The sequence below is a fragment of the Hyla sarda genome, chromosome 1 (genome assembly GCF_029499605.1).
Source record: "Hyla sarda isolate aHylSar1 chromosome 1, aHylSar1.hap1, whole genome shotgun sequence".
Taxonomy (NCBI): domain Eukaryota; kingdom Metazoa; phylum Chordata; class Amphibia; order Anura; family Hylidae; genus Hyla; species Hyla sarda.
Window position 1 is genome coordinate 211843188 of NC_079189.1, and position 25996 is coordinate 211869183.

At 43.4% G+C, this 25996-nt stretch overlaps 1 protein-coding gene across 1 annotated transcript in view; it reads left to right on the forward strand.

Moving 5' to 3' along the window:
* Positions 1-25996, forward strand: part of RCHY1 (ring finger and CHY zinc finger domain containing 1) — a 44373-nt gene that overhangs the window by 11764 nt on the left and 6613 nt on the right. Inside the window, exons 4-7 of the mRNA XM_056568144.1 lie at positions 6718-6796; positions 7642-7686; positions 19367-19425; positions 20510-20536. Of these exons, the coding sequence (XP_056424119.1) occupies positions 6718-6796; positions 7642-7686; positions 19367-19425; positions 20510-20536 (210 nt within the window). The remainder of the gene's footprint in view (positions 1-6717; positions 6797-7641; positions 7687-19366; positions 19426-20509; positions 20537-25996) is intronic.

Consider the following 25996-nt stretch of genomic DNA (forward strand, 5'->3'; position numbering starts at 1 on the left):
TTCTGTCTGACCACAGTGCTCTCTGCTGACACCTCTGTCTATGTCAGGAACTGTCCAGAGCAGGAGCAAATCCCCATAGAAAACGTAACCTTCTCTGGACAGTTCCTGACATGGACAGAGGTGTCAGCAGAGAGCACTGTGGACAGACTCGAAACAACTTCACAACTTCCTCTGTAGTATACAGAAGTTGATAAGTACTGGAAGCATTAAGATTTTTAAATAGAAGTTACAAATCTATTTAACTTTCTGGCACCAGTTGATCTAAAAAAATTACCTCTTTAAGGGGTTAATAAAGTATAATGTACCTAATCAAAAATTTGCAGCTGTATAACCCCTTTAGGGATTTTTCCACTATTTATGAAAAGTGCTTAACTCCAGGCCGAACTTTATAGAACAGGTGGGAGAGCAACTCTGGAGGTACACTTTAAAGCAACATCTGGCGGCAGTGTTTTTGACCTACAAAACAAAAATTGAAGAATTATGCAAATCGCTCTGTGAAGCCAGCCTTAGAGGTGGTTTCTTTGCTGACATTTCCACAAGTATAGGGTTTGCATCTTGAGCACAACCTAACTGACTACCTTTATATGGCACTTTGGTGGTCATTGAATATAGAGTGGACTCAGGAGCTGAGGACACTTTATGTGCATCTGGTTATACTCAACACTTGCCTGCAACTGCCAGAATTGAACTTGCGGCAGACTGTACTAGGAGAGTGCCGCTCTAACTGATCAGTACATTTATCAGGATAAGGCTACTTTCACACTGTCATTGTGCACGCCCCTAAACGGCAGTTAGGCTCTTTTTTCTTTTTTTTTTTTCTTTCAGCCTTTATCGGCAGTTTTTTGGACGGGACACAACTGGCAATAACGGGTCCCGATGGATCCCATTTACTATAATGGGGTCCATCGGGCACCGTTATTTTGTAGCAGGAAGAGCGGGAGAAAAAGACAGCACATGCAGTAATTTTTCTCCCGCTACTCTCCCAGGCTACTCTGACGGCCGTCACATTGCCGCGTCCTAACGGAAGTGTGAAAGAAGCCTAAGCAATCTAATAAGTTCCTAAGAGTCTTTAAAAAAAAAAAAAAAAGTTTTTAAAATATTAAAAAGCTCCTTCAGTAATAAAAATTAGAATCATCGTCCCCCTTTTGACATTTTTCACAAATAAGTTATCTAAAAGATATTTTTTAAAGTTATTATTCCCTCACGTCGATTGACATAAAAACAAAACAAGCCATTACATAGCTCCATCAACAAATAAAAAAGTTATACGGGTCAGAATGTAGATTATTATTTTTTATATTTTTAAGTTTAAAGGGGTACTCCGCCGCTAAACATTTTATCCCCTATCCAAAGGATAGGGGATAACATGTCTGATCACGGGCGGCTGGCGGCTGGGGACCCGTGACCTTTGCTGCGTCAGCCAAGTCACCCGATGCACAGAGCGAACTCCGCTCCGTGACGAATGACTGGTGATCACAGCCGCCACACCCCCTCCATTCATGTTTATGGGAGGAGGCGTAGCAGCTATGTACTAGCCATCACGCTGCCTCACATAGACATGAATGGAGGGGGCGTCTGTGACCGTAATGCCACAGTGCCGGCACGGACATCGCAGGGGGGGGGGATTGGTGGCGTCGGTCCCAGCAGCTGGGCCAACTAAGATCAGACATGTTATCCCCTATCCTTTGGATAGGGGATAACATGTCTAGGGGCATAGTAAAGAGGACCCGGTTCTTGTCCTCCTGTTGCGGAGATGTGGGTTAATAATTTGTTTGACAATTCAGGGAAATTAGTTAGATGGGCGTGAACTTAATTATAATCACTGGAGTGAATATCAGGTGATGGGCAGAATTATACAGTCAGGGGGTGTGAACGTTGTGTATGTTGTATGCTTTATACACACCCCTGACTGTATAATCCCACCCATCACCTGATAATTGCTTCCATTATTAAAATTAGGTTCATGCCCATCTGACTGATTCCCTAGATTGTCAGACAAACTATAACCAACCTACTAACCAATGTATCTCGGGAAAGGAAGAGCAAGAAAAGGTAAAAAGGTGTTTGATCAGGGCACCCTAAACTATATAATGACAGTAAAGTCTCAGGCCAGCATTTATCATTGTAGGTGTAAGTGAAGCATTTTTCTACACTTTTTTTGTGTGCTGATACATTTTTTGTGTGCTGGTAATTAGGGCGGGGCGGTATACCGGTTCATATCGGATACCGTTTTTTTTTTCCTCGCACGATATCAATTTTTGCCCATACCGGTCGCACCCCTCCCCCCACCCCCAAATGAATTACTTCTGACGCAGCCGCGGGATGTGCAGGAGCGGGAGCCGCTGAGCTCACGTGCGGTGCACATCCCCGCTCCCCCTGCAGCTGGCTCTCAGTGATCAGAGCCAGGGGAAAGCGCAGAAACTTCATCCCCTGGCTCTGATGTTTCCCTCAGCCCCGAGCCTGCTCCCTGTTCAGCCCCCCTCTCCCCTTCCTGCAGGCTGTTTCAGTTTATCATGCCCGTCCCCAGGTGCGGGCTCTGCAGGGCCTCCTTCCCCTGCAAGCGCTAAATGTGACTGGCAGGCACAGGGCATCTGATCTTCATCCCCGCTCTGTTCTCTGATCCCCGAGCGGTAAACGGGATCAGAAGCTCTGCAACACCCGTACATTCAGCGCTTGCAGGGGGAGAAGGCTCTGCTGATTCTCACATTCCCGTCCCTGCTCGGGGATCAGAGAATGAAGCGGGGACGAAGATCAGAAGCGCTGCGTCTGCACATTCAGCGCTTGCAGGGGGAGACAGCTCTGCAGCGGCCGCAGCTGGGGACCTGGATTATAAACTGTGCAGCGGCGAAAATGTAAGTGAATAGCCGTCAGTGCACCCATGGAGGAAATCATGATAGCGCTGCGGCTGACAGTTAACCCCTTCCCTGCCATGGGGGCCATGCGCACGGTCCCCATGACGGGGAAGGGGTTAACTATCAGCCGCTGCACTTATACACTGTTTCCCCCATGGTAATACTGTGATACCGCCATAACTTGAAAAAATACTGTGATATACATATTAGGTCATACCTCCCAGCACTACTGGTAATGTATAGGAGCACCAAATTTATTAAATGTTCACAGAGCATTTGATAAATTTTGTGTAGGTCACATTTTCAGAAATTTCTCTCTTCACATACACCAAAAAGCTAAGTCTGGTGTGGTGTAGTTTTAGAGACTTTTCAGTGGCTTTGCGCCTTTTTTGCGCCTTTTCACAAAAAGGCGCAGTTCATAAAACCCTTCCATATCATGTGTATTGCCAAAATCAGTGGATTGCAACTCAAAATCAGCAGAAATATGTAAACAAAAAGGTGAAAATAAACCCTGCTTGGGCCTTTTTTGCGCCTTTTGTGGACACAAAAAACAGTCTAAAGACAATGATACATGTTGGCCTCAGTTTTTTGGCAGATGGCCCACAGGTTCTCTTTAACAAAAATTATATATATTATATGTTGCTCTGTAGGTGGTAAAATAAGAGTTATGGCTCTTCGAAGGCGAGGAGGTAAAATAGGCCAAAACCTGCTGTTGGGGTTTAAAGGGGTACTCCGCTACTCAGCGTTTGGAACAAATTATTCCGAACGCTGGAGCCGGCAGCTCGTGATGTATTAGCCCCGCCCCCTCATGATGTCACACCCCACCCCCTCAATGCAAGTCTATACCATCACGCCCCCTCCCATAGACTTGCATTGAGGAGGCGGGGGCGTGATGTCATGAGGGGTGGGGCTATGACTTCACAAGCTGCCAGCTCCAGCATTCGAAAGCAGCGGAGTACCCCTTTAAACCCCAACAGCAGGTTTTGGCCTATTTTAGTGAGACATTACCACTTATCAGAAAGCGAACAGTAAATATATGCCTGAATTTGTATTTTCTTTTAAATTGTTATAATATTTATATCACTTTCTTTTATAAAATGACAGCAAAAAACCTGCATTTATTTTTGCAGCAGATATAGATAAGAACAGCTCATTTAGTTATCTATTACTGATAGTTTTATGTGTTTTATATATATACTAGCTGAGTACCCGGCGTTGCCCGGTTTTTCCTTCCTAATCCTGGTTGGGGAGGAAAATAAACAAAGGAGGAAGCTTTTGACTTCATATCCTGTCCTCATATATTGTTGTCATATCCCGACCTCCTATCCAGTGATCATATGCCGACCTCCTATCCTGTCCTCCTATCCCGTCCTCCTATCCCGTCATCCTATCCCGTCCTCCTATCCCGTCCTCATATCTCAACCTCCTTTCCTGTCCTCCTTTCCCGTCCTCCTATCTCGACCTCCTTTCCTGTCCTCCTTTCCCGTCCTCCTTTCCCGTCCTCCTATCCAGTCCATCTATCCCATCCTCCTATCCCGTCCCCCTATCCCGACCTCCTATCCCGTCCTCCTATCCCGTCCTCCTATCCCGTCCTCCTATCCCGTCCTCCTATCCCGTCCTCCTATCCCGTCCTCCTTTTCCGTCCTCCTATCCCGTCCTCCTTTTCCGTCCTCCTATCCCGTCCTCCTATCCCGTCCTCCTATCCCGTCCTCCTTTTCCGTCCTCCTATCCCGTCCTCCTATCCCGTCCTCCTATCCCGTCCTCCTTTTCCGTCCTCCTATCCCGTCCTCCTTTTCCATCCTCCTATCCCGTCCTCATATCCCGACCTGTAATATGTGTACCAGTTATTGAAATATCTCCAGCGGTACGGAAGTTATGTGGGAACATACATTTCCCAATGATTTGCATGGGACTTTAAACAAAAACTCTGACCCTCACAAATGGGGGTAGTTAAGGGTTAAATTAACTATCCTATATTTTAAGTGGACATATAAGTAACATGTGACCAAGTATTATGGAAATATCTCCAGCCGTTTGGAAGTTATGCAGTAACATATATTTCCCGTAGACTTGTATGGGACTTTAAACTTAAGCCCCGCCCCTGGCAAATGGGAGTGAGTAAGGGTTAAATCACGTATCCTATGTTTGTTGTTGACATATAAGTAACATGTGTGCCAAGTTTCATGTTAATATCTTTAACCGTTTGGACGTGATGCTGGAACACACACACATACATACATACATACACACACACACGTTGAGTTTTATATATATAGATAGATTTTCCTTGACCTTTTAGTTCTGGATACATTTAGGCCCCTAAAAGGGTTTTGGCACCATGGAGAGCACTGTACATTGAGTGGAGCAGTGGTTGAGTGTGCATTCAGATGGGAACTTTAAGAGTACCGTTCTCAAGATTGTTTCCTGAGGTCAGACATCTCCATCCTGTGGATATAGAATTGTTGTCTATGGTGACAAAACCCTTTTAAAGAGAACCTGTCAGCAGATTAAGGTTGTATAAAGTACCGACAGCCTCCTTCATTACTGTGAACTACATTTTCCTCTGAAATGCCATGCTGTCTCACACAAAACATAGTCTTATAGGGGGGGTGAACATAAGTGTCCCCTGGTCAGCTCCTCTCTAGTTTCTCCCCATCCAGCTCAGATTATTTAAAAATGTGCTACAAAAAGAAAAATAATAATATGTCTTTGTGGAAACTGCCAGACTATGGATCGAAATCTGTAGCAGAACTCACAGTATACAGAGTAAAAATGAATTAAAAACACTATTGAGTGCTATTCAACACGTTGCAAAGTCAAGACGATTTGATCCTTAGGAGTGCAATAAGGTAGTTTTAATTGTTAATGGTGGATTTTACATCTTAAAGGGGTACTCGGCTAAAAACTTCTTATCCCCTATAAAAATCGCGGGGGTCCCGCTGCTGACATTTAAAAAAAAAAGAAACCTGGATTTACTTCCCACCACTCTCTGGCCACCCATCTGTGTCTCAGCTGCGATCCTCTTCCTGCTTCTGGGGCCCGACATACAACATTGCAACTCAGCTAATCGCTGGCCACGGAGGTGTCCTACCTTCGCCAGTGATTGGCTGAGTGGCAAAGTGGCATATTGGTCCCAAGCACCAGGAGGAAGTCTGAGGCCCAGGCCCACTGGGCTCAGCGAGAGGTAAGTCCTGGTTTATTTTTTTATTGCCAGCATTCCGGGCTTTATAAAGAATAAAAAATTTACGCCGGAGTACCACTTTAGGTGGATCTGTCAGCTAAAGGTATGGGCCGCATACAGCATGGACAAGTCTGATTTCTTATTTAACACAATTGCTCACATTATATTATGTTGTTTGGGAAAGAAGAGCAATTAAATAATACAGAAGACTCATAAATTCTTGAACAGCTTAAATGTCACATGCAATATGGAATATAAAGCAAACATATATACATTTTGGTATACATGTGGTCAGCATTTGCAGCACCAGAGTATGTTTACGTGGGTTTTTCCTGGGTAGTCTGGTTACCTTCTCCAAAAAAATACTGAGGCTAGATTATGAGCCCAGCGGAGATGGGGACCAATGTAATAATCTCTGTACGGTGTTGTAGAATATTTCAGTGCTAGATAGAATAAATAAAAGGGATATGTCATTTTAGTTACTGACAGGGAATTGTTCACATTTCTGTAAAAATATTAACATTTTCAGTTAAAATGCTCTTAGACTATCTTGTAAAGTTGTCTTTACTAATATCATCTTTCTGTAGTGAAAGTATTCTGTTTTGCTAACTTCATATATTTTTATATACTATTTTTTTTGTGTTTATTTTTTGTTATATATCATTTTTATTTTTTTTTTTAAAGGATCGGCCCAAAGGAGCAGTTTGAACACTGTGCAAAGTGTAATTTATGTCTGCCGCTAAGCTTCAGTGGAAACCATAAGGCAAGAGATCAATATCTGTCTGTTTTTGATTTATTTAAAAAAGAAATAAGCTTATAAGGGTAAACTTGTAATGGTTGTTTTTTTTTTAAGCTGTTGTAGTTCAAAAAGTCTCTTTCTTGATAATCTTTCTTTGTTGTAATCTTTTAATCTAGTATATACTAAATATAAGTATAACTGAGAATTGTCTTTATATGTAGCTGAACTTTGGAATGAAGCTATCTAGTTATTCCTGACTATGTAATTAAATAAATAGAAAATTCTAGGAGCATGATTTGTAGTACTTTATCGCTCTACCACATCCAAATACATATGGCTAGGAGCATATTAAGTTAGCCTGTGGTTACCTAATAGGGTTTGACTGTTGAAATAGTAAGGTCTATGTGAGAACTATGAAAGGAAGCAGCCAAAAAGCTGAACTTCAGGTTAAATTAGTTTTGATGTAATACACTAGTGATGTCCAGTGGCAGGAGCACTTCTGTATATTAAATGGAATCTGTCATCAGTGTCACCCGCACTTACCTGTTGGTACAGGCGTGTAGCGCAGGTGACACTGATAGCAATGATACTTACTTATCCTCTATCCGTGGTCCCGTTTGTCTGTCTATGCACTAAGTCTGTCCCCCCTATTAAGTAGCATAATGGACGAATGACACCACAGATCGGGGATAGATAAATATTAATTTAATCAGTGTGACCCGCACTACCAGCCTGTACCAACAGATTAGTGCGGGTAACACTGATGACAGATTCCATTTAAGTGCTCTGTCCAGTACCTATATGTGTTAGCATACATGGTTGCATAAAAAAGTATATATTCTAATATTTTGATATTTTATCTTTTTTAGTGCATAGAAAATGTGTCTAGGCAAGACTGCCCTATATGTTTAGAGGTAAGTACTGGTAACGTCAGCAAAATATGACTTTATTGCAATTTTCAGACAATTTAAGGGTTTCTCTTCAATGAGGTTTAGTTGTCTCAGGACCTGTGGTACAGATGTTTGTATTATAGAGTAGAACTGAGGGGGTAGGAATTCTCCTTCAGGGGTGTGGAAATAAAAAATAAAATAAAAAACTACTTGTCCAAGGGACTAAAGCGGAACACAATCTACTTGTCCTTCAAGAAAATCCACTTGTCCTGGTAGATAAAATAATTTCAACCAAAATAGTATGTAAATAAGGTCTTTATTAGTTTCTGCACTTTTCGTTTTTTCCTCCTCGTCCTATAAGAGCCATAACTCTTATTTTTCCATCTACAGACCCATATGATGCTTGTTTTTTGTGGGGCCCAGTATACTTTGTAATGACATCTTTCATTTTTCCATACCTTATGCTCTGAAACAAAAAAAAAAATTATTTGTGAGCTGAAATTGAAAAAAATGCAATTTTTTTTCTTTTCGCCATTCACCTTGTGGTAAAACTTACATATTATTTTAATACTTTAGGTCAGCTTGATTACACCAATACCAAATTTGTTTAGTTTCCGTCATGTTTCAATAATACATTTAATATTTTTATACTGGGCTGTATGAGGGCTCATTTTTTGGGACATAATATGCTGTTTGTATCGGTACCATTTTGGTATTGATTGGACTTTTTGAAAACTTTTTTCCTTATTTTTTTCTGGGATATAATGTTATAAACATAAACGCAATTCTGTGATTTGGTATTTTTTTTACGTTAACACCATTTACTGTACGGGATATAAAATGTTATTTTTAATAGTTTGGTCAATTATGCAATTATGTCTATTATGTTTACATATTTTTATATGGAAAAGGGGGTAATAGGAACTTTTAATATGGAAGGGGTTAATGGGTGTTTTTAAACTTTTATTAAGCTTTTTTTTTCTTTTAAAATACACTTTTTTAGGAGGAATCATTAAGATTCCTCATACAGATCAATGCAGTTCTATTGAACTCCATTGATCTGTGTTCATTTAGTTGAGCCTGCTCAGGGCAGGCTCAATCAAATGTAGATCTATGGGGGCAGCCATAAATGCAGAGGTAAGCCCTCCGGTTACCTCCTCAGGGGATCCCCCACCGCGATTGCGCTGCGGGGGGGGGGGGGGGGGGGGCGATCCACCCCGCTAGACCACCATGGGTGGTTAATAGATCCCTGACAGCGGTGATCTAAAAGGTTAATAGCCGGCCGCGGCAATCGCCGGGCTCTTAGCGGCGGCTACTGGGGGCCGCCAAGTATGGAGCGGGCTTGAGTCAGGAGCCAGCTCTATACACCCCATGCGCCGGTGTGAGGTGCAGACTTGCGTCCCATGCAAGTCTGCATCTGCTCCTGCACTTCACACCGCATTAAACAATTAAAAAAAAAGGGGGGGGGGCGGTCTGGCCCTGCTTGCCCAATACAGGGCTAAATCTATGAAAAATTCACCTGCCCGGCGCCCGAAACTACATGTTCCGGGCATCGGGCGATAGGATTTCCACATCCCTGTCCTTGAAGAAAGTGCTAAAAGGCATGTTAAGACATCTAGGCCATTCATGCTCAACTGAGAAAAGGAGCTCTCTCCCAAAAACAACTGTCTGTAAATGGGTAATTTCCCTTTTAGTAGAGTTTCTGGATTTGCTATTAAAGGGGTACTCCGTTGGAAAACATTATTATTATTATTATTATTATTTTTAATAAATCATCTGGTGTCAGAAAGTTAAATTACTTCTATTAAAATTTTTTGATCCTTCCAGTACTTATCAGCTGCTGTATAATACAGAGGAAGTTCATTTATTTTTGAATTTCTTTTCTGTCTGACCACAGTGCTCTCTTCTGACACCTCTGCCCATGTCAGGAACTGTCCGGAGCTGGAACAATTCCCCATAGCAAACCTCTCCTGCTCTGGCCAGTTCCTGACATGAACAGAGATGTCAGCAGAGAGCACTGTGGTAAGATAGAATGGAAATTCAAAAAGAAAATAACTTCCTGTGTAGCTGTGTAGCTGATAAGTACTGGAAGGATTAAGATTTTTTAAATTTTTAACTTTCTGGCACCAGTTGATTTAAAAAAAAAGTTTTCCACCGGAGAACCCCTTTAACCTGTTAAGGACTCAGGGCGTACAGGTATGCCCTTGCGTCCTGGTACTTAAAGACCAAGGGTACACCCTGAGTCCTTAGGCGGCTTTGAAGCGAGGGCAGGAGTTGTGTTCCCTTCAGAACAGTGAGTGTCAGCTACTATCAGATCCCGCCACTCCCTGTCACTATCCATTTAGATGCCGTGATCAGTGCCGATCATTGCATCTAAAGTGAAACTAAGAATCTCCGGTAACTCAGAGAGGCTCACGGATCCCTGTGACATGATCACGGTGGTATCGTGAGCTAAAACAGCAGAGGACGGTCCCATTATCTGCTTCCTGCTTCCAATCAGATTCACTGATGTAGCCTGGACTTAGCTAGGCTATATCAATGGATCACCTAATTTAAAAAAATTAAATCCCCCTTATTTTCCCATTTAATAAAACAAAAACGTTTTTACATATTTGGTATTGTCGTGCGCGTCCAAACTATAAAAATATAGGCCCAGATTTATCAAAGTTTGTAGAGCTTATTTTCCATATATTTTTGCGCAACTTTGGCGCAACTCCACTTATTTGCTACTTTTTTTTTTTGTTTACATCCCACCGCTCATCTTGACATCTTGCTCACATAGACATTTTTTCAGTTTTCACTTTCCAGTGCACCCTGTTTTATCAACTGTGACTGTCGCAGATCTAGGCGCATCTGATTAGAAAAAGCCCAAGGAATCTACACCAGCTTGAACCTTGCTTATGTTTCTGCTTTTCTGATCACAGATCACACTGATTTACATCCCCCCCTTGTCACCTACCCGCCCCGTTGCACATCTCCCATCTGTCTGCTACCTGTTGCAAGACCACAACTCCCAGCATGCCCTCATAGTGAGGGCATGCTGGGAGTTGTAGTCTTGTAGCAGGTAGTGGGTGGCAGATGTGCCGCGCGGGCGGGTAGGAGACAAGGGGGGATGTAAATCAGTGGCCCCGTCATTAAGTGAGGACAGCGGGGATAGAATAAGATGGAGCATGGGCGGCTGCAGAGTGATCCCAGCCCGGGCTCCTTTAGCATACCTCGGTGCCGTCAAGTCTTTGGAGTCCCTAATGTAATTTCACATTCCCCGCTGGGTCCCATGATTGTCCGGGACTGAGCAGCCAATCACGGGACCCGGCGGGAAATTTGATCTTACAGTAGGGACTAAAACTCTGCGGCTCCGTTATATGTTAAAAGGAAGCCCGGGCTGGCATCACTCTGCAGCTGCCTGGGACTCCTACAGATGGGCTGGGAGATGTGCAGGAGCCCCGCCTGCCATCCCTCAGCACTGCGGTACATGCTGAGGGATGCCAGGGACGGCTCCTGCACATCTCCCGGCCCGGGTGGCTGCAGTGTTATGTCAGCCTGGGCTCCCTTTGCTTCAGCGCAGCAGAGTTTACTGTCATTTCAAATTTCTCGCCGGGTCCCGTGTCATGGGACCCTGCGGGAAATATGAAATGACAGTGATTTTCTGATCACCACTTCCCTGGCTTGCACAACTACAACTCCCAGTGTGTCTTTACAGTAAGGACTTGCTGGGAGTTGTAGTTGTTTGGTAGGGGCAGGTGACAAGCTTGTCCCCTGCCGCACTATTTCAACTCCCAACATGCCCTTACTGTAAGGGCATGCTGGAAGTTGTAGTCGTGCAGCACGGGAGATGCGCGGGCGGGTGACAATAAATGTATTAACCTATATTTCTTTTTTTTTTTTCTCATTTCAGATCCGTGTATCCTGTGAACTACTTCGGATTCGGTGGACTGCAACGATGATCAGCGTTTTTGTTTTTGTTTCTGTTTAATGTTAATAAAATTGTTAGCGAGGGCTTGTGGGGGAGTGTTTTTTTGGAATACATTTTTTTAAACGTGTTGTGTTTTTTTAATTTACTTGACAGGCTTAGTAGTGGAAGTTGTCTTATAGAAGGAGTCCATTACTAAACCGGGGCTTAGCGTTAACCACAAAAACAGCTAGCGCTAACCCCCAATTATTACCCAGCTACCCACCGCCACAGGGGTGCTGGTGCCAACAGGCCCGGAGCATCAAAAATGGCGCTCCTGGGCCCAGGCGGTAACAGGCTGGCATTATTTAGGATGGGGAGGTCCAGTAACAATGGTCCTCGCCCACACTGGTAACGTCAGGCTGTTTGTGCTTGGTTGGTATTTGGCTGAAAATAAAAATAGGAGGAACCCTATGCATTTTTTTTATATTTAATTATTTATGCAAATAAAAGCATAAGGTTCCCCCTATTTTTATTCTCAGCCAAATACCAACCAAGCAGCAACAGCCTGACGTTACCAGGGTGGGCGGGGACCATTGTTACTGGCCCTCTCCAGCCTAAATAACGCCAGCCTGTTACCACCTAGGCTTAGGAGTGCCATTTTTGAGGCTCTGGGCCTGTTGGTACCGGCTCTTCCAGGAACTCCTGTGGTGGTGGGTACCGGGGTAATAATTGGAGGTTAGCGCTAGCTGTTTTGGGGCTAACACTAAGCCTGTAAAGTAAATTAAATAAAAAAAACATAACACGTTTAAAAAAAAATGTATTACAAAAAAACACTCCCCTACAAGCCCTTGTTAACCATTTTATTAACATTTAACACTAGTCACCGTAGTCTTCCAAATCTAAAGTAATCCACAGGATACACGGATCTGAAATGAGAAGTAAAAAAAAAAAAGGAGTTAGTACATTTAGGGGAAAAAAGTGGTAAATATTTTTATAAACGTATATATATATATATCACACATTTTTTTTTCAAAGCTGCAAATTGGTGTTCTGAAGTCATTTATTGGTTTTTGCTTATGTCTGCTAAAAAAAATGGTATTCAAAAGTGATTTATTGGTGTTTGCTCATGTAAGCCAAATTTATCAACCCCCTGTGATAGTATGATAAAAGTGCCATACATAAGCAAAAAAATAGCAAGAAAAAAATGCCTATAGAACTTGCTTACGAAAGCAACGATGATAAATGGCCCCCATAATGTTTATAATCCCGCACAGTTAATGGCCTAAATGAAAAGAAATATAAATCATGAAAAATACAGATTTTTTTACATATTATATATCAGAAAAAAAATTATAAAAAGTGATCAGAAAGTCCCATCAAAGCAAAAATGGTACGGATGAAAACTACAGATCATAGCGCAAAAAATTTGCTCTCATACATCCCTGTATATGGAAAAATAAAAAGTTATAGGGGTCGGAGAAGGACAATTTTATGCATATTAATTTTGTTAAAACAAAGTTAGCATTTTTTTTTAAAGTAGTACAATAATAGATAAACTATATAAATAGGTATCATTTTAATCGCATTGACCTACACAATAAAGATAATGGCCCTCATTTACTATTGCAATCCCGACATGTTTTGTCGGGTTGTGCGCCAGATTCTGTCGCATTGTGCCAGAAATTCTGTCTGCGCCAGATTTTGTGCCAGAATTTGCGGCAGAATTGAAAAAACCCCCGACTAACTCTCCATTTTGAAGAAAACCCGAAAAAGGGGCGTGGCTGACTGGGAAAAGGGGCATAGTCCCCCGAAAAGGGGCGTGTTCCCGACATTTTCACAAAAACCCAACATATTTACTAAGGTTTCAACAGAAAATGTGGTGGATTTGAGCTGAGGGAAACCAGACTGATCAGAACATGTGTAAAAAAAGCAAAATGTAGGGAAAGTGGAAAATGTAGGGAAACCTTAGTAAATACCGTGGAAAATAAATTGTAGGGAATTAAAACCCACAAAGAATCCTACACTCCACTCTTAGTAAATAAGGGACAATGTATCAGTTTTACCATAAAACGCACTGCATAAAATCCATAAAAGTTGCAAAATTGCAGTTTTCTTTAAATTTCTGCCCGCAAATATTAATTTCTTGGTTTTGTGGTAAATCTTATGGTAAAATAAAATAGGTAATTACAAAGTACAATTGGTCTTACAATTGGTCTGTGGTTGAAAAAAATAAGAGTTATGGATTTTAAAAGTAGAGGAGGAAAAACAAAAATGCAAAAATGAAAATTGGCCCAGTCCTTAAGGTCAAAATGGGCTTCGTCCTTAAGGGGTTAAAGATATTTTATGGGCATAAGAAGCATTTTAGTACAAAGATGTGGGTGCTTTGGGGGAAAAAAAAGGCATACTCACCTGCCCAAAAGAGCTGCATCTCTCTGCTGCTCCCTGCTTCCGAAGATGTTTTGTTCATGCAGGACATGCAAACTAAATGAATCACAGACAAAACTGCATCAAAACCAATAAGCAATGGGGCCTGGGAGACACAGATGTTGGGGATCAGGGCAAGTGAGTATGCCTTTTAATTATTTAAAAACACCCTCACTCTATACTAAAAGAATTCTCGTGCCCAAAAAAACCCTATAAATCCCTATTTCTAAGGCTTTTAAAGGATCCAAACATTTTGATTTGCAGGGTTGTGACCTCCAATAGGTGGCGCTAGAGTGCAAGTTCTTTTCCTTTTGGAAAGTGCTATTGTACATGTGTTAGAGTGAAAAGTCAGCAATCTCTATATACATTCTCTATGTAAACCAGAGCAGCTCCACACAAAATAATGATATGGGGGAATATTTATCAAACTCTATGTAGAGGAAGAGTAGTGCAGTTGCAACCAGGGGCTTAGCTAGAAGCTCATGGGCCCGGTGCAAAACATCAGCTTGGGCCCCCTACCTACACAGATATTTTTTGGATACAAATAACTTACAGATTAACATTTATTAAAGGGCACTCCGCCACTCCCTGCAGCACCCAGCGTTCTGAATTCTCATTTGTAAACCGCAGGTGTGGGCATTCATGTCTATTGGGAGGGGTGCCGTGGGGGGGGGGGGGGGGGCTGGGGGGGTATGTAGACCACTGCCGCCAGAACCCAGCATTCGTTCAAAATGCTGCATGCTGCGCGGAGATCACAGGGGTCCCAGCAGCGGCACCCACGCGATCAGACATCTTATTCCCTATCCTTTAGATAGAGAATAAGATGTCTAGCAGTGGAGTGCTCCTTTAACTCTTTCTAGGGAGAAGGGAAAAACATACTGCCATTCTGCTATAGATTTTTGTGTTTTAGCTCAAAATCGCAGAATGCATCCTTTTACTGTTCAGACATGCTGGGGGGAGTTGTAGTTTTACAACAACTGTAGGCACCCTGGCTGTAAAACACTGAGATTGATTGATAGATAGATAGGACATAGATCAGTATTTCCCAGTGCCTTCAGTTGCTGCAAAACTACAACTCCCAGCATGCCCGGACAGCCAAAGGGCATTCTGTGAGTTGTAGTTTTGCAACAGCTGGAGGCACCCTAGTTGGGAAACACTGATATAGATAGTATGACCACCAGAAAAAAGGAGAATGATGAATTGGCACTGGATATGAAGCTGCTGTTGTACTATGATTGAGTGGAAATGGAGCGTGTATAAACTAGCTAGGATAACGGGAGGTGCTTCACGAGAAAAGAAAGAAGATTGCAATTAGAGATGAGCGAAGTTACAGTGATTCGATTCGTCACGAACTTCTCAGCTTGGCGGTTGCTGACTTTAGCCTGCATAAATTACATAAATTAGGATACAGTCCTAGGAGAGAGTCTCCAGCCCACCGGATTACCTGAAAGCTGAACTAATTTATGCAGGCTAAAGTCAGCAACTGCCGAGCTGATAAGTTCGTGATGAATCGAATCACTGTAACTTCACTCATCTCTAATTCCAATGCATAAGATCCCAAGAAGAATGAAGGACGGAGCACTCACCCGGCACGTATCCTAAAGAGGTGGTTGATCACTGAACGGGGTCTTCAGCAGGGAGGCGGTAGATGGAACAGGGGGAGCTCAGACTCCGGCCACAGTTCGTATCACGCCAATCGGCCCGAGATACTTACCGTGGCCAGCGTCTGAGCTCCCCCCGTTCCATCTACCGCCTCCCTGCTGAAGACCATTCGGTGATCAACCACCTCCTTAGGATATGTGCCGGGTGAGTGCTCCGTTCTTCATTATTCTTGGTATCTTATGCACTGATATAGATAGACCAGTGTCTTCCAACCAGGGGGCCTCCAGCTGTTGCAAAACTACAACTCCCAGCATGCCAGGACAGTCTTTGGCTGTCCGGGCATGCTGGGAGTTGTAGTTTTGCAACAGCAGGAGGCACCTTGGTTGGGAAACACTGCAACTCCCCCCTTTTCCTTCCCTCCCCCTCTATCTCCATAGAGTTTCCTACTCATCATCGATGAGCAGTGGAAGTCTTCACCATCCCGGCGGCACAGGCAGGTGTCATGGCATGTGGTGGAGCAGAAATAAAAGCACTTACAGTGCGTGCCTGCTCCACCAATAGGACAGCAGGCAGGGGAGAAGAAGCGTCCCTCTCTGCTCCCCTGCAGAAGAGTCGGCACTGCTGTGGCCCGCCTTGTGCTAAATTTAAAGGGCCAGCAGGCTTAATTATGGTCAGTCCGTCCCAGTTAAAGAGCAGAAACATACAGTGTAGTGGCCTTTGCGACCTCTATAGCTACGCCACTGGTTGCAATCAGATTCTTTTAGTTTACAGAAGCCTTTTTTTATTTTTATAAAGAAAGCCGCAATCTGGTTGCTGTGGGGCAACTGCACCATTATTCATCTACACAGATATTGATAAATCTTCCCCATGGACTACATGACGGCATTAGAGGATGAAGATGAATTTGCTTGATGTAGTTCTATAAAAGCCCTATTTATTTATAACATATAAACTCTCTAATCTCAAACAAATAGCATAGAATTGATTTTTCTCCATTTTGGTGTTCCTTTCAATAGTTTTTCATTTAGTGTTCGCCATTCCTCGATATGGAAAGCCAATAAAGTCAGTTTTTCACCACTATATCTATCAGTCACTTATTTGCCAAACACATTTCTTGAATTGGCCTGGCACATAGCTATAATCTTTTCCAACATTTCTATGCAGAGCTGAGGAACAAAAATGCCAGGGTATCACAAGTCCTCTAGAGAGACATCGGCATTATGGATAATTTTATCCTATAAGCATTAGTCTCTGGAGTTTACAGTAAGGACTTCTGCATAAAACATTACTAATACCCTTCCTGTTCTAGTGTCATGTATGTTATTAAGACAAGTGAAAAAGCTATAGCTAGACACACAGGTAATATCTTGTTTTATGCTGGTGCTTTATCACTAAATTTCAGAAAGGGTGCTGTCATCTTATTGTGTCATCATAAAATGTAGATTTCATACCCCATGGACATTTATAGGTCAGTGACTGTAAGTCTTCTGAGCCTGGTTTAATATATGGCTATAATATACTAGAAATGATGTATGTACTTATCTGTGAAGCCTAACAGCATTACTCCCAATCTGTTCATTACTAGTAACACATTTCCACAGGGTACTGTAATGTTTTCATTTGAAATTTTTCTGTATTGTTTGACCATTTTTAATCCTGACCATTAACATGTATATTGAGCTCATCTTAAAGTATATGTTATTTCTATAGCTCTAAGAAAGAAACAAGTGTCAGACACCTCTGGTTTTATTCATCTACAGGACAAATAGAAGAATTAGGGTATATTTACACATGAATAGAAACAATAGGCAATGGTCACATATGTGCAATCCTAACATATATTGGGTTATGTAACCTTTACAGCCTAATGTGTACTCCAATACACAAAATGTTATCAAAGAAAAGCGAAGACACTTGATATCATATAAATAAATATATATATATATATATATATATATATATATATATATATATATATTATTGATATACATTAAAACATGCAATAAATACAATAAAAAAAAGTAAGGAGAGAGAATCTCCACTGGAAGGAGAAAAATAGGCGCCAGTCTAGACAAACCCACATATCAATCATGAACATAGACCAAAGTTAAAGGGGTACTCCGCCGCTCAGTGTTTGGTACAAAATGTTCCGAAAGCTTAGTGCCGGCTTCGGGCATCATGCCCCGTCCTTCATGGCATCAGCCCCGCCCCCTCAATGCAAGTCTATGGGAGGGGGCGTGACAGCTGCCACGCTCCCTCCCATAGACTTGCATTGAGGGGGCGGGGCGTGACATCATGTGGTAGCGGGGCTATGACATCACGAGCTCCCGAAGCCAGCTCTTTAAGCGTTCGGAACATTTTGTTCCAAACGCTGAGCGGCGGAGTACCCCTTTAAGTGTTCTCATATTCTACAAGTATCAGTTAGTGGATAATGTTCCACTTAGTACATGGCACAGAAAGCAGAGAGCACATACATACCAAGTAAAATTAAACAGTAAATTGTGGTAAGACAGAGTGGCGCCACCACCCCAACCTGTGTTTCGGGATGTTCTTCATCCTGGGGGTCAAGGACATCCCGAAACGTGCGTTGGGGTGGCGGCACTCCAGCTTACCACAATGTACTGTTTAATTGTTTTAATTTTTGTTTTTGTTTGTTTGTTTTTGTATTTTTTTTTCTTATTTTACAGATTTAACATAGTGAAACATATTAACCAGAAAACAAAAGTATATGTTTTAAATGTATACAGTACCACAAACAAAGCCGTATGCAACATTGAGCAAAATGGATCTTGTTTTGGTAGATTTGTTTGTGGTATACCGCAAATGAATGTGTGTTGTATACATGTGAACCTGTGTTGTTTACATTTGAAGCAATAATCCCTGCTAGACACTACATCTTAGGAAATATTGAGATGATGAAATGGTATTTCCGTCATCTCAATATTTCCTAAGATGTAGTGTCTAGCAGGGATTATTAGTAAATATCAAAGACGACTGAACTGTTCACTGTCCAAAATGTAATATATATGGATATATGGACAGTTGTATTCTGTTTAAACTTATTCTCATTGTATCCAACCTCTTCTTTATCATGTAATGCAGCCTTCAGGATATGATATATATTTCCTATATAGGATTCTGTATTGGCACATACTGTTCAATTAAAATGTTCACATAAGTTAAATCTATGCCATTTCCTCTCACAAGTGATTCTTCTTAAGCTCTCTCTGCAAACTCCCAGTCTATATTATCTTGAAAGTCTGAATATTGCTAGCAGATTCCCTGAAGTCATTATTCAAATGCCAAATGATAATCTTGCTGGTATTCTGAAAGGATAAAGAAGCGACATGATAGGACCTGATCCCCATGGATAGTTTATGTTATAAGTTGTGACTGGAGCCTCTCCAAGGTTAAAGCCGATCTGTCCGCTGAATTCACGGCCTTATGTAAGAAAAGAGAATTACAGGTCTGTCCTAGTAGAAAAGATATATTAAAGCATGTATCAGGCTTCTAGTTATAAGTCCACTGTATTTCTACATGTATGGATAGCAGTCTGTAAGTCACAAGGACTGTAGTCTTCAGGAATACACTTGTATTGTCATTAATAACAGTACAATATTTTTTACAGTGTGCAGCCTAGTGACTGGACTGGTACTTGCACGTATTGTCGTACTGTTACTGCTAGTGACAACTGTTTTGCACTTTTTGAATTCTAAGCACATAAAATGTTACACTCTCAATGGTGACCTCATCTTTTTTTTATATATATATTTTATTTTTATACAGGATATACATACTGCCAGAATTAGCGCTCGTGTTCTCCCTTGCGGACATCTCTTGCATAGGTGAGAATGTTCCTGTTTGAGACTGGGTTTACACTTCAGAACCAACATTATGCCATAGACAAGAGTTTCTGGAAAAGAGCACACACAAGAGAACATCTGATTTGTACTGTTAGGTGTAATGGATTCCATTGTGGGTTCCATTGTTGAGCTTCGGAATTTTTTAAAATTATAAAAAGTTTTCTTCATTACCTTTTGCTTGTCAGCTAACGACAGTTGGTGAAAATAATGGATCAACAATTAAAAAAGTACTACAATAGCCACTCTTACTTTCCTTACTCCCGTGCTGCCACCAGAATCGCACAACTCCAATTCCTGCTGACCAGTACTTCTCAGCTTATTGACGTCACATGGCCGCTTATTCAGTCAGTGGCGGGACGTTGCTGCTGCCGCTGATTGGATAAGCAGTCAGTGAGAGCCGGAGTTCCGTGATTCCTGTGGGGTTGAGGAAGGTAAGGGAAAGTTTTTTTTTTTTTTTTTTTTTTTTTTACTTACTCCCTCCCTGAATGGATTGTAAGTAGAAAAGAAGTGCCAGAGTACCCCTTTAAAGACACAATTTGGGTACATTTCTGTATATTCAAAACTGTCTCCGACTTCTCAGCCCTGCCTGCAGCCCTTTCTGAAAATGGACTTTACGTTTGTCATGCGCCATTCCATTAACACTACTAGAGAACTTAATATTATGAACAGGGGTACAGAAATAACAAAGTGTTATCTATCGGGTTTAAGAAAAAGCCTTGTTCACCTTTACTTGGCTGGGTTTACATGTTGGCAAACTGTCAAAATGGAATGTCCGTGCATACGTGCATGGTTGAGCACAGGTCCCACTAACTTTACTGGCCTGAACATAGTCAACTAAAGTCTCTAATGTCTATGCTTGAGCTTGACCTTATAAACCCTGTCCCCAATTATGCTTTGTTACTTATTATGGGGTTTCATATATACACTTGAGCCATACACAAAAAGGATAGTATCATTTATGTGTGTCCTGTTTCAGAATTGGATGTATTGTTATTCTGTGCATTTAGGAGTTCATGATTTTGTACTATGTAATCTAATTTTTTGTTCTTTTCTTGTGTTCCTCCAGTACATGTTATGAGGATATGCTAAAACAGTAAGTTTATTACAGTACTCATTGCCCTAAATGTCATTTGTGCATCCTGGCAGAAAGTTGAAAACTGAATCATAGCATTGTACGCTGAACAGCAACCAAACAAATCTGCCCTGCTATTTACGTCTGTATTTTAAATCTGGCCTTTTCTGCATACCAAAGCGATGAAACGGTTTTTCTAATCTGATTTAAGATACTAATTTCTGTTGACCTCACTTTTGATATGGGGCTGACCTTCATTTGGCTTGCCTGGTCTGCAGAATTACATTTCTTTAGAACAGAACACATCAGGATGCTGCATTAGTATTACGGTTTGAGATTATTTATGTAGCTTATGCAAAGTAATGTTCACTCTTTCTTTTAGTTTCTTTTCTTTTTTTTTTTTATAATAAATTTCGTTTTCGTTCAAGTGTTTTTATATAATCATACAGGATTAGAAACAATTAAGATTAACAAGTAAGAAATGTGATAAAAGAATGCTAATGCAAGAACCAAGGCAAATTTAAACAGGGACAAAGAAAGGTTTAGCACAGAAGCAACCAACAAAAAAAAGTCTATGACAAGACATGACTACAAGACAGGACGACACTGGACACAGAAGGGGGGATAGTTTGGTTGGAGTAGTGCTCTAGGTTGATGAAGCAGGGCGAGTCAACTGGGCGAAGAAGCACTGCCAGGGGGACCAGACCGCTTTGAAGGTTCTCTGACTCTTAAGGTTTACCTCCAGAGAGAGCTGCAAGTTTTTTATTGGCCATATAATAATCTAGTACTTTCTTTTCAGTATTACAACGAAAATGAAAGTAATCAGTTTGTTTCATTTTCAAGGGCCGCTGTAAATAGATACATCCAGTAAGACTTCCCAAGGGTTGTGGGTCAATGAGAAACCTGAGACTGAATGGACTGAAGTATAGATTCAGGACAGTCCCACCAAATATGGCTGACATCACTAGAAGCTGTGCAGCCTTTCAAGCAGTCTAGGGAATAATCGGGGACTGCATGAGCAATCCCTACAGGCACCACTGTAACCAAATTTGATATGATGTTTAGAGCATGAGCGTGTTAAGGGCACTTCTAGTGGTCATCCTCCCATTATTCTCCCATTTTGTAGAGCTTTGCCCTTGGGCATTGACAAAAATAAGGATAGATAATAAGGGCACGGGGATCTGAATCTGTGCTCAAAGGGAGAGAGATAGGAAAGGCGTGGTGTTTCACAAGAGGGAAGAAAAACCCAGGAGATAGGTCAAAGGAGGCCTGAAGGGTAAACCAGGTCACATCGTTAAATGACAAAAACAACAGAGCGCTTCTGTGTGGAATCTTCCAGACCAGGTCGGATTATTAAAGGGGTACTCCGGTGCTTAGACATCTTATCCCCTATCCAAAGGATAGGGGATAAGATGCCTAAAGGCAGGAGTCATGCAGCTGGGGACGCCCATGATCATGCATGCGGCACGCCGTTAGTAATCAGTCCCCGGAGCGTGTTCGCTCCGGGTCTGATTATGCTCGACCGCAGGGCCGTCGGCGTGTGACGTCACGACTCCGCCCCCGTGTGACGTCATGCCCCACCCCTCAATGCAAGCCGACGGCCCTGCGGTCGAGCATAATCGGACCCGGAGCGAACACGCTCCGAGGACTGATTACTAACGGGGTGCCGCGTGCATGATCACGGGCGTCCCCAGCTGTGGGACTCCCGCGATCAGGCATCTTATCCCCTATCCTTTGGATAGGGGATAAGATGTCTAAGCACCGGAGTACCCCTTTAAGGTGAGTGAGGAATGCACTCACCTGGTGAGGTTGTGCATATTCCAGGCACAACGCTGATGTACGCTTGGTATAGCAACTGCTGCAGCTTCCCACGCTGGATCCAAGAGACATGAAGGGAAGGAGAAGATCGGAAGCTAGGATCGCGCTGTTGCAGACAAGTTCCAGGATACTAGTAGGCGTCTTTAAATTATTTTATTCACACAACACGTTTCTGGATATTAATAATCCTTTCGTACCTCCTGCATTCTGTGTCTTGTATGACGCCTGAAGAAAGGATTATTAATATCCAGAAACGCGTTGTGTGAATAAAATAATTTAAAGACGCCTACTAGTATCCTGGAACTTGTCTGCAACAGCGCGATCCTAGCTTCCGATCTTCTCCTTCCCTTTACATCGTTAAATGGGCACTGTCATTAAAATAATTTTTTTGCATATAATACAGCAGGTAAAATAAGTAAGATTTGTAATTTACTCCCTGTTAAAAAAAATAATAATAATAAAATAATACTCTTTTTTATGTCACTTTCATGGCCTTATAAATCTGGCTACTAGGCGTCAGGGAGAGCGTGTGCTATTCGCTGTCTGGCCAGACCACACTTCTTGAGTTAGGTCTCCAGCCAAGAGGCCAAAGTCTGTGCTTTTGAGCAGACTGAATGCAGTCTGGACCAGAAGGGAGACCCCTTAGTGTCCAGATTTATAAGGCCATGAAAATGTCCTAAAAAGACACTTTCTCTATCAGCTCCATTGGGGGACACAGACTATGGGTATATGCTGCTGTCTCTAGGATGTTCGACACTATGGCAACAAGAAAAGTCGGCTCCTCCCAGCAGGGTATACCCGCCCACAGGCGCCTGAGGTAATCAGTTTTTGCTTAGTGTCTAAGGAGGTAGACATGGTCTTTCAGCCTCTGGAGACCCCCAGTTTTGGCCCACTCTTTATACATGTTGACTGGGGGCCTGGCAGAAGTGACTTGTTTTCCCTCCATTTTATTGCAATGGGGTCTCTTTATTTATTAGAACTTGGGGGACTCTGCAGTGGTGTGGGTCTGAGGTACAATACTGTCTGTGCGGCTTACTTCTTTTCAGCCGCAGCTGCGACTTTTACTATTATGAATGGGAGCAGCTTCGGTTCGGCCGCGTATCGCGCCCGTCTTTTTCCCTGTCGGCAACGGAGGCTGCCAGCGGTGTGTGCGCCTGCTCCCTTCCCCTGTCATTCGCATATGCGGTCGGGGCGGGGAGCGGGCGCCATTTTCGGCCACATGTAGTTTCACCGCGGGCCCTGTACGAACTTAGCTCCGCCCACCTGTGGCCGGCTGGGATTCTTCAGAGCGCGCGAATTGTCATAGCTCAGTGCCGTGCGTGCGCAGGGGGATTTTCAGGGCCAATCAGTGGCGCCCTTGCTTTATCTCGGCGCATTTCTTCCACTAGTCGGACAATTGTCAGCCCCTCCCCCCTGTCTCTCTCTTTCTCTCTCTCTCTCTTTCTCTCTCTCTCTCTCTCTCTCTCTCTCTCTCCCTCCATCAGCTGCACTCGGGTTCTCCTCACTGCAGCTGCCCTGTTGGGGACACTGACTTGGGGGGATCTGTTGCTTTTTTCTATGTCTGAGCCCAGTCCTGTTCTTCCCTCTACACAGTTAGATGGGAGGTTGCTTATTACACCTATAAGGGCTATCATGCTAAAATATCTGGTTCTACTGAACCCACTTGTTCTGCCTACACCACTGTCCCCCCAGACCCCCGTAGGTTCGGCCATCCCTCCAGTCCGGGTATCCTCAGGTCTCCCGTTCTGTGGTGACTGCCTTGGAGAGGTCCTCCCTACACCGGCCCTCCAGAGGGACCCATTCCTTACACTACCCGCTCTCGCTAACGTAATAGAGGTGTTTAATCTGACTCATCCCCCGAGTCTTCTGGCAGGCACGGGCGCTCCCCTCGCGGGCATCGCTCCGTGACTCCAGCTGGTAGCAAGCGTCGCTCCCCTAGAGGACGCTCCCATGGTCGCCACTCTGGCTATCCAGAACCGCGTACCAGGACAGTCTCTTATTCTCCCAGGACTGCCTCCAACCATTCCCATTCACCTGGAGAACTGGTAGATGAAGTTTCCGATTCGGCATCTGACTCAGAGGACCGCACGGATATGTCGGACATGGTGTACTCATTGGTTTCGGCCATAAGAGACACCTTCCATCTAGAGGACCCAGGAACTTCGGACGTGGCTCCAGAAGTCTCCTTTCATCGTGCCCGACCGGCACCCAAGATTTTCAGCTCTCATGCTGAATTTGAAGCCTTGCTGCAGTCCGCCTGGAGGCATCCTGACAAGAAGTTTCAGGAAACAAAGAAGGTTCAAGTGCAATATCCTTTCGCCAAGGACCTCTTTGCTCGGTGGACCTCCTCTCCAACTGTGAATCCACCGGTCTCCCACCTTTCTGAGGCGACTACCCTGCCATTGGCTGATGCGGTTTCTTTCAATGATCCAGCGGACAAGAAGGTGGAGACTTTGGCAAAATTTGCCTTTGAGACAGCAGGTTCTTTCTTTCTTCCTGCTTTTGCTTCTGCCTGGGTGTCAAAAGCCCTTTCAGTAGGGTCTTCCCAACTCCGCCAGGGTATTCTTTCAGGATCCCCTCCTGAGGATTTATCTGACCTAGCTCTCCAATGCTCCAAAGCTGGAGATTTTCTATATTCTGCTTCCATGCAGTCGGGCCGCTTTGCTGCCTTGCCACAGGCAACCTGGTAGCCCTCCATCGCTCCATGTGGCTTAAAGCCTGGGATGCGGATGCCGCGTCCAAGAAGTCTCTGACTGAACTTCCTTTTACTGGTTCTCGGCCTTTTGGTAAGCACCTAGTTGAGATAATCTCAGAGGCGACGGGCGGAAAGAGTTCCTTATTACCTCAGAATAAGGCTCGCAGCACTACTTCCCAACTGAAGTCCTCCTCCTTCTGGTCCTTTCGGACTTTTGGTACTAAGGCAGTTCGGGGTGCACTCCTGTCCCTTTTCATCCAGGGAGTAATTGTCCCGGTTCCTTCCGGGGAACATTTTCGAGGTTTTTACTCCAACCTCTTCGTGGTCCCCAAGAAAGGCGTTTCTGTTCACCCAACCTTGAATCTTGAGCATCTCAACCAGCATCTTCTACTCCTCCATTTCCGAATGGAGTCTCTCTGTTCGGTGGTGGTGTCCATGGATCAAGGGGAGTTTCTTTCCTCGGTGGACATCAGGGATGCCTACCTCCACATTCCAATATTTCACGGTCATCAGCGGTACCTCCGCTTGCAGTTCCAGAAGGCCATTTTCAATTTGTGGCTCTCCCCTTTGGTCTGGCCACTGCTCCGCAGGGCCTTACCAAGGTCCTGGCGCCTGTGATAGCCCTTTTACGGACAAAAGGTGTCTCAGTGATTCCTTACTTGGATGACCTCCTGATCAGAGCTCCAATCAGAGCTCAGAATCTGGAGAGTCTTGGTCTCAACCTCCAGGCCTTGTCTCGCTTCGGTTGGATGGTCAATCAAGACAAGTCCAACCTCTCTCCTACCCAGTCTCTAGATTTCCTGGGGCTCCAGTTCGACATGGCCTCTGCCGCTTTCGACTCCCGCCGGACAATCGGCTGACTCTCTTGTCAGGAGTCCGATTACTTCGGTACCCTGCACCAATTTCCATTCGCTTTTGCATGGAAGTCCTGGGTCGGATGGTGGAGGCCATGCCATTCGCCCAGTTTC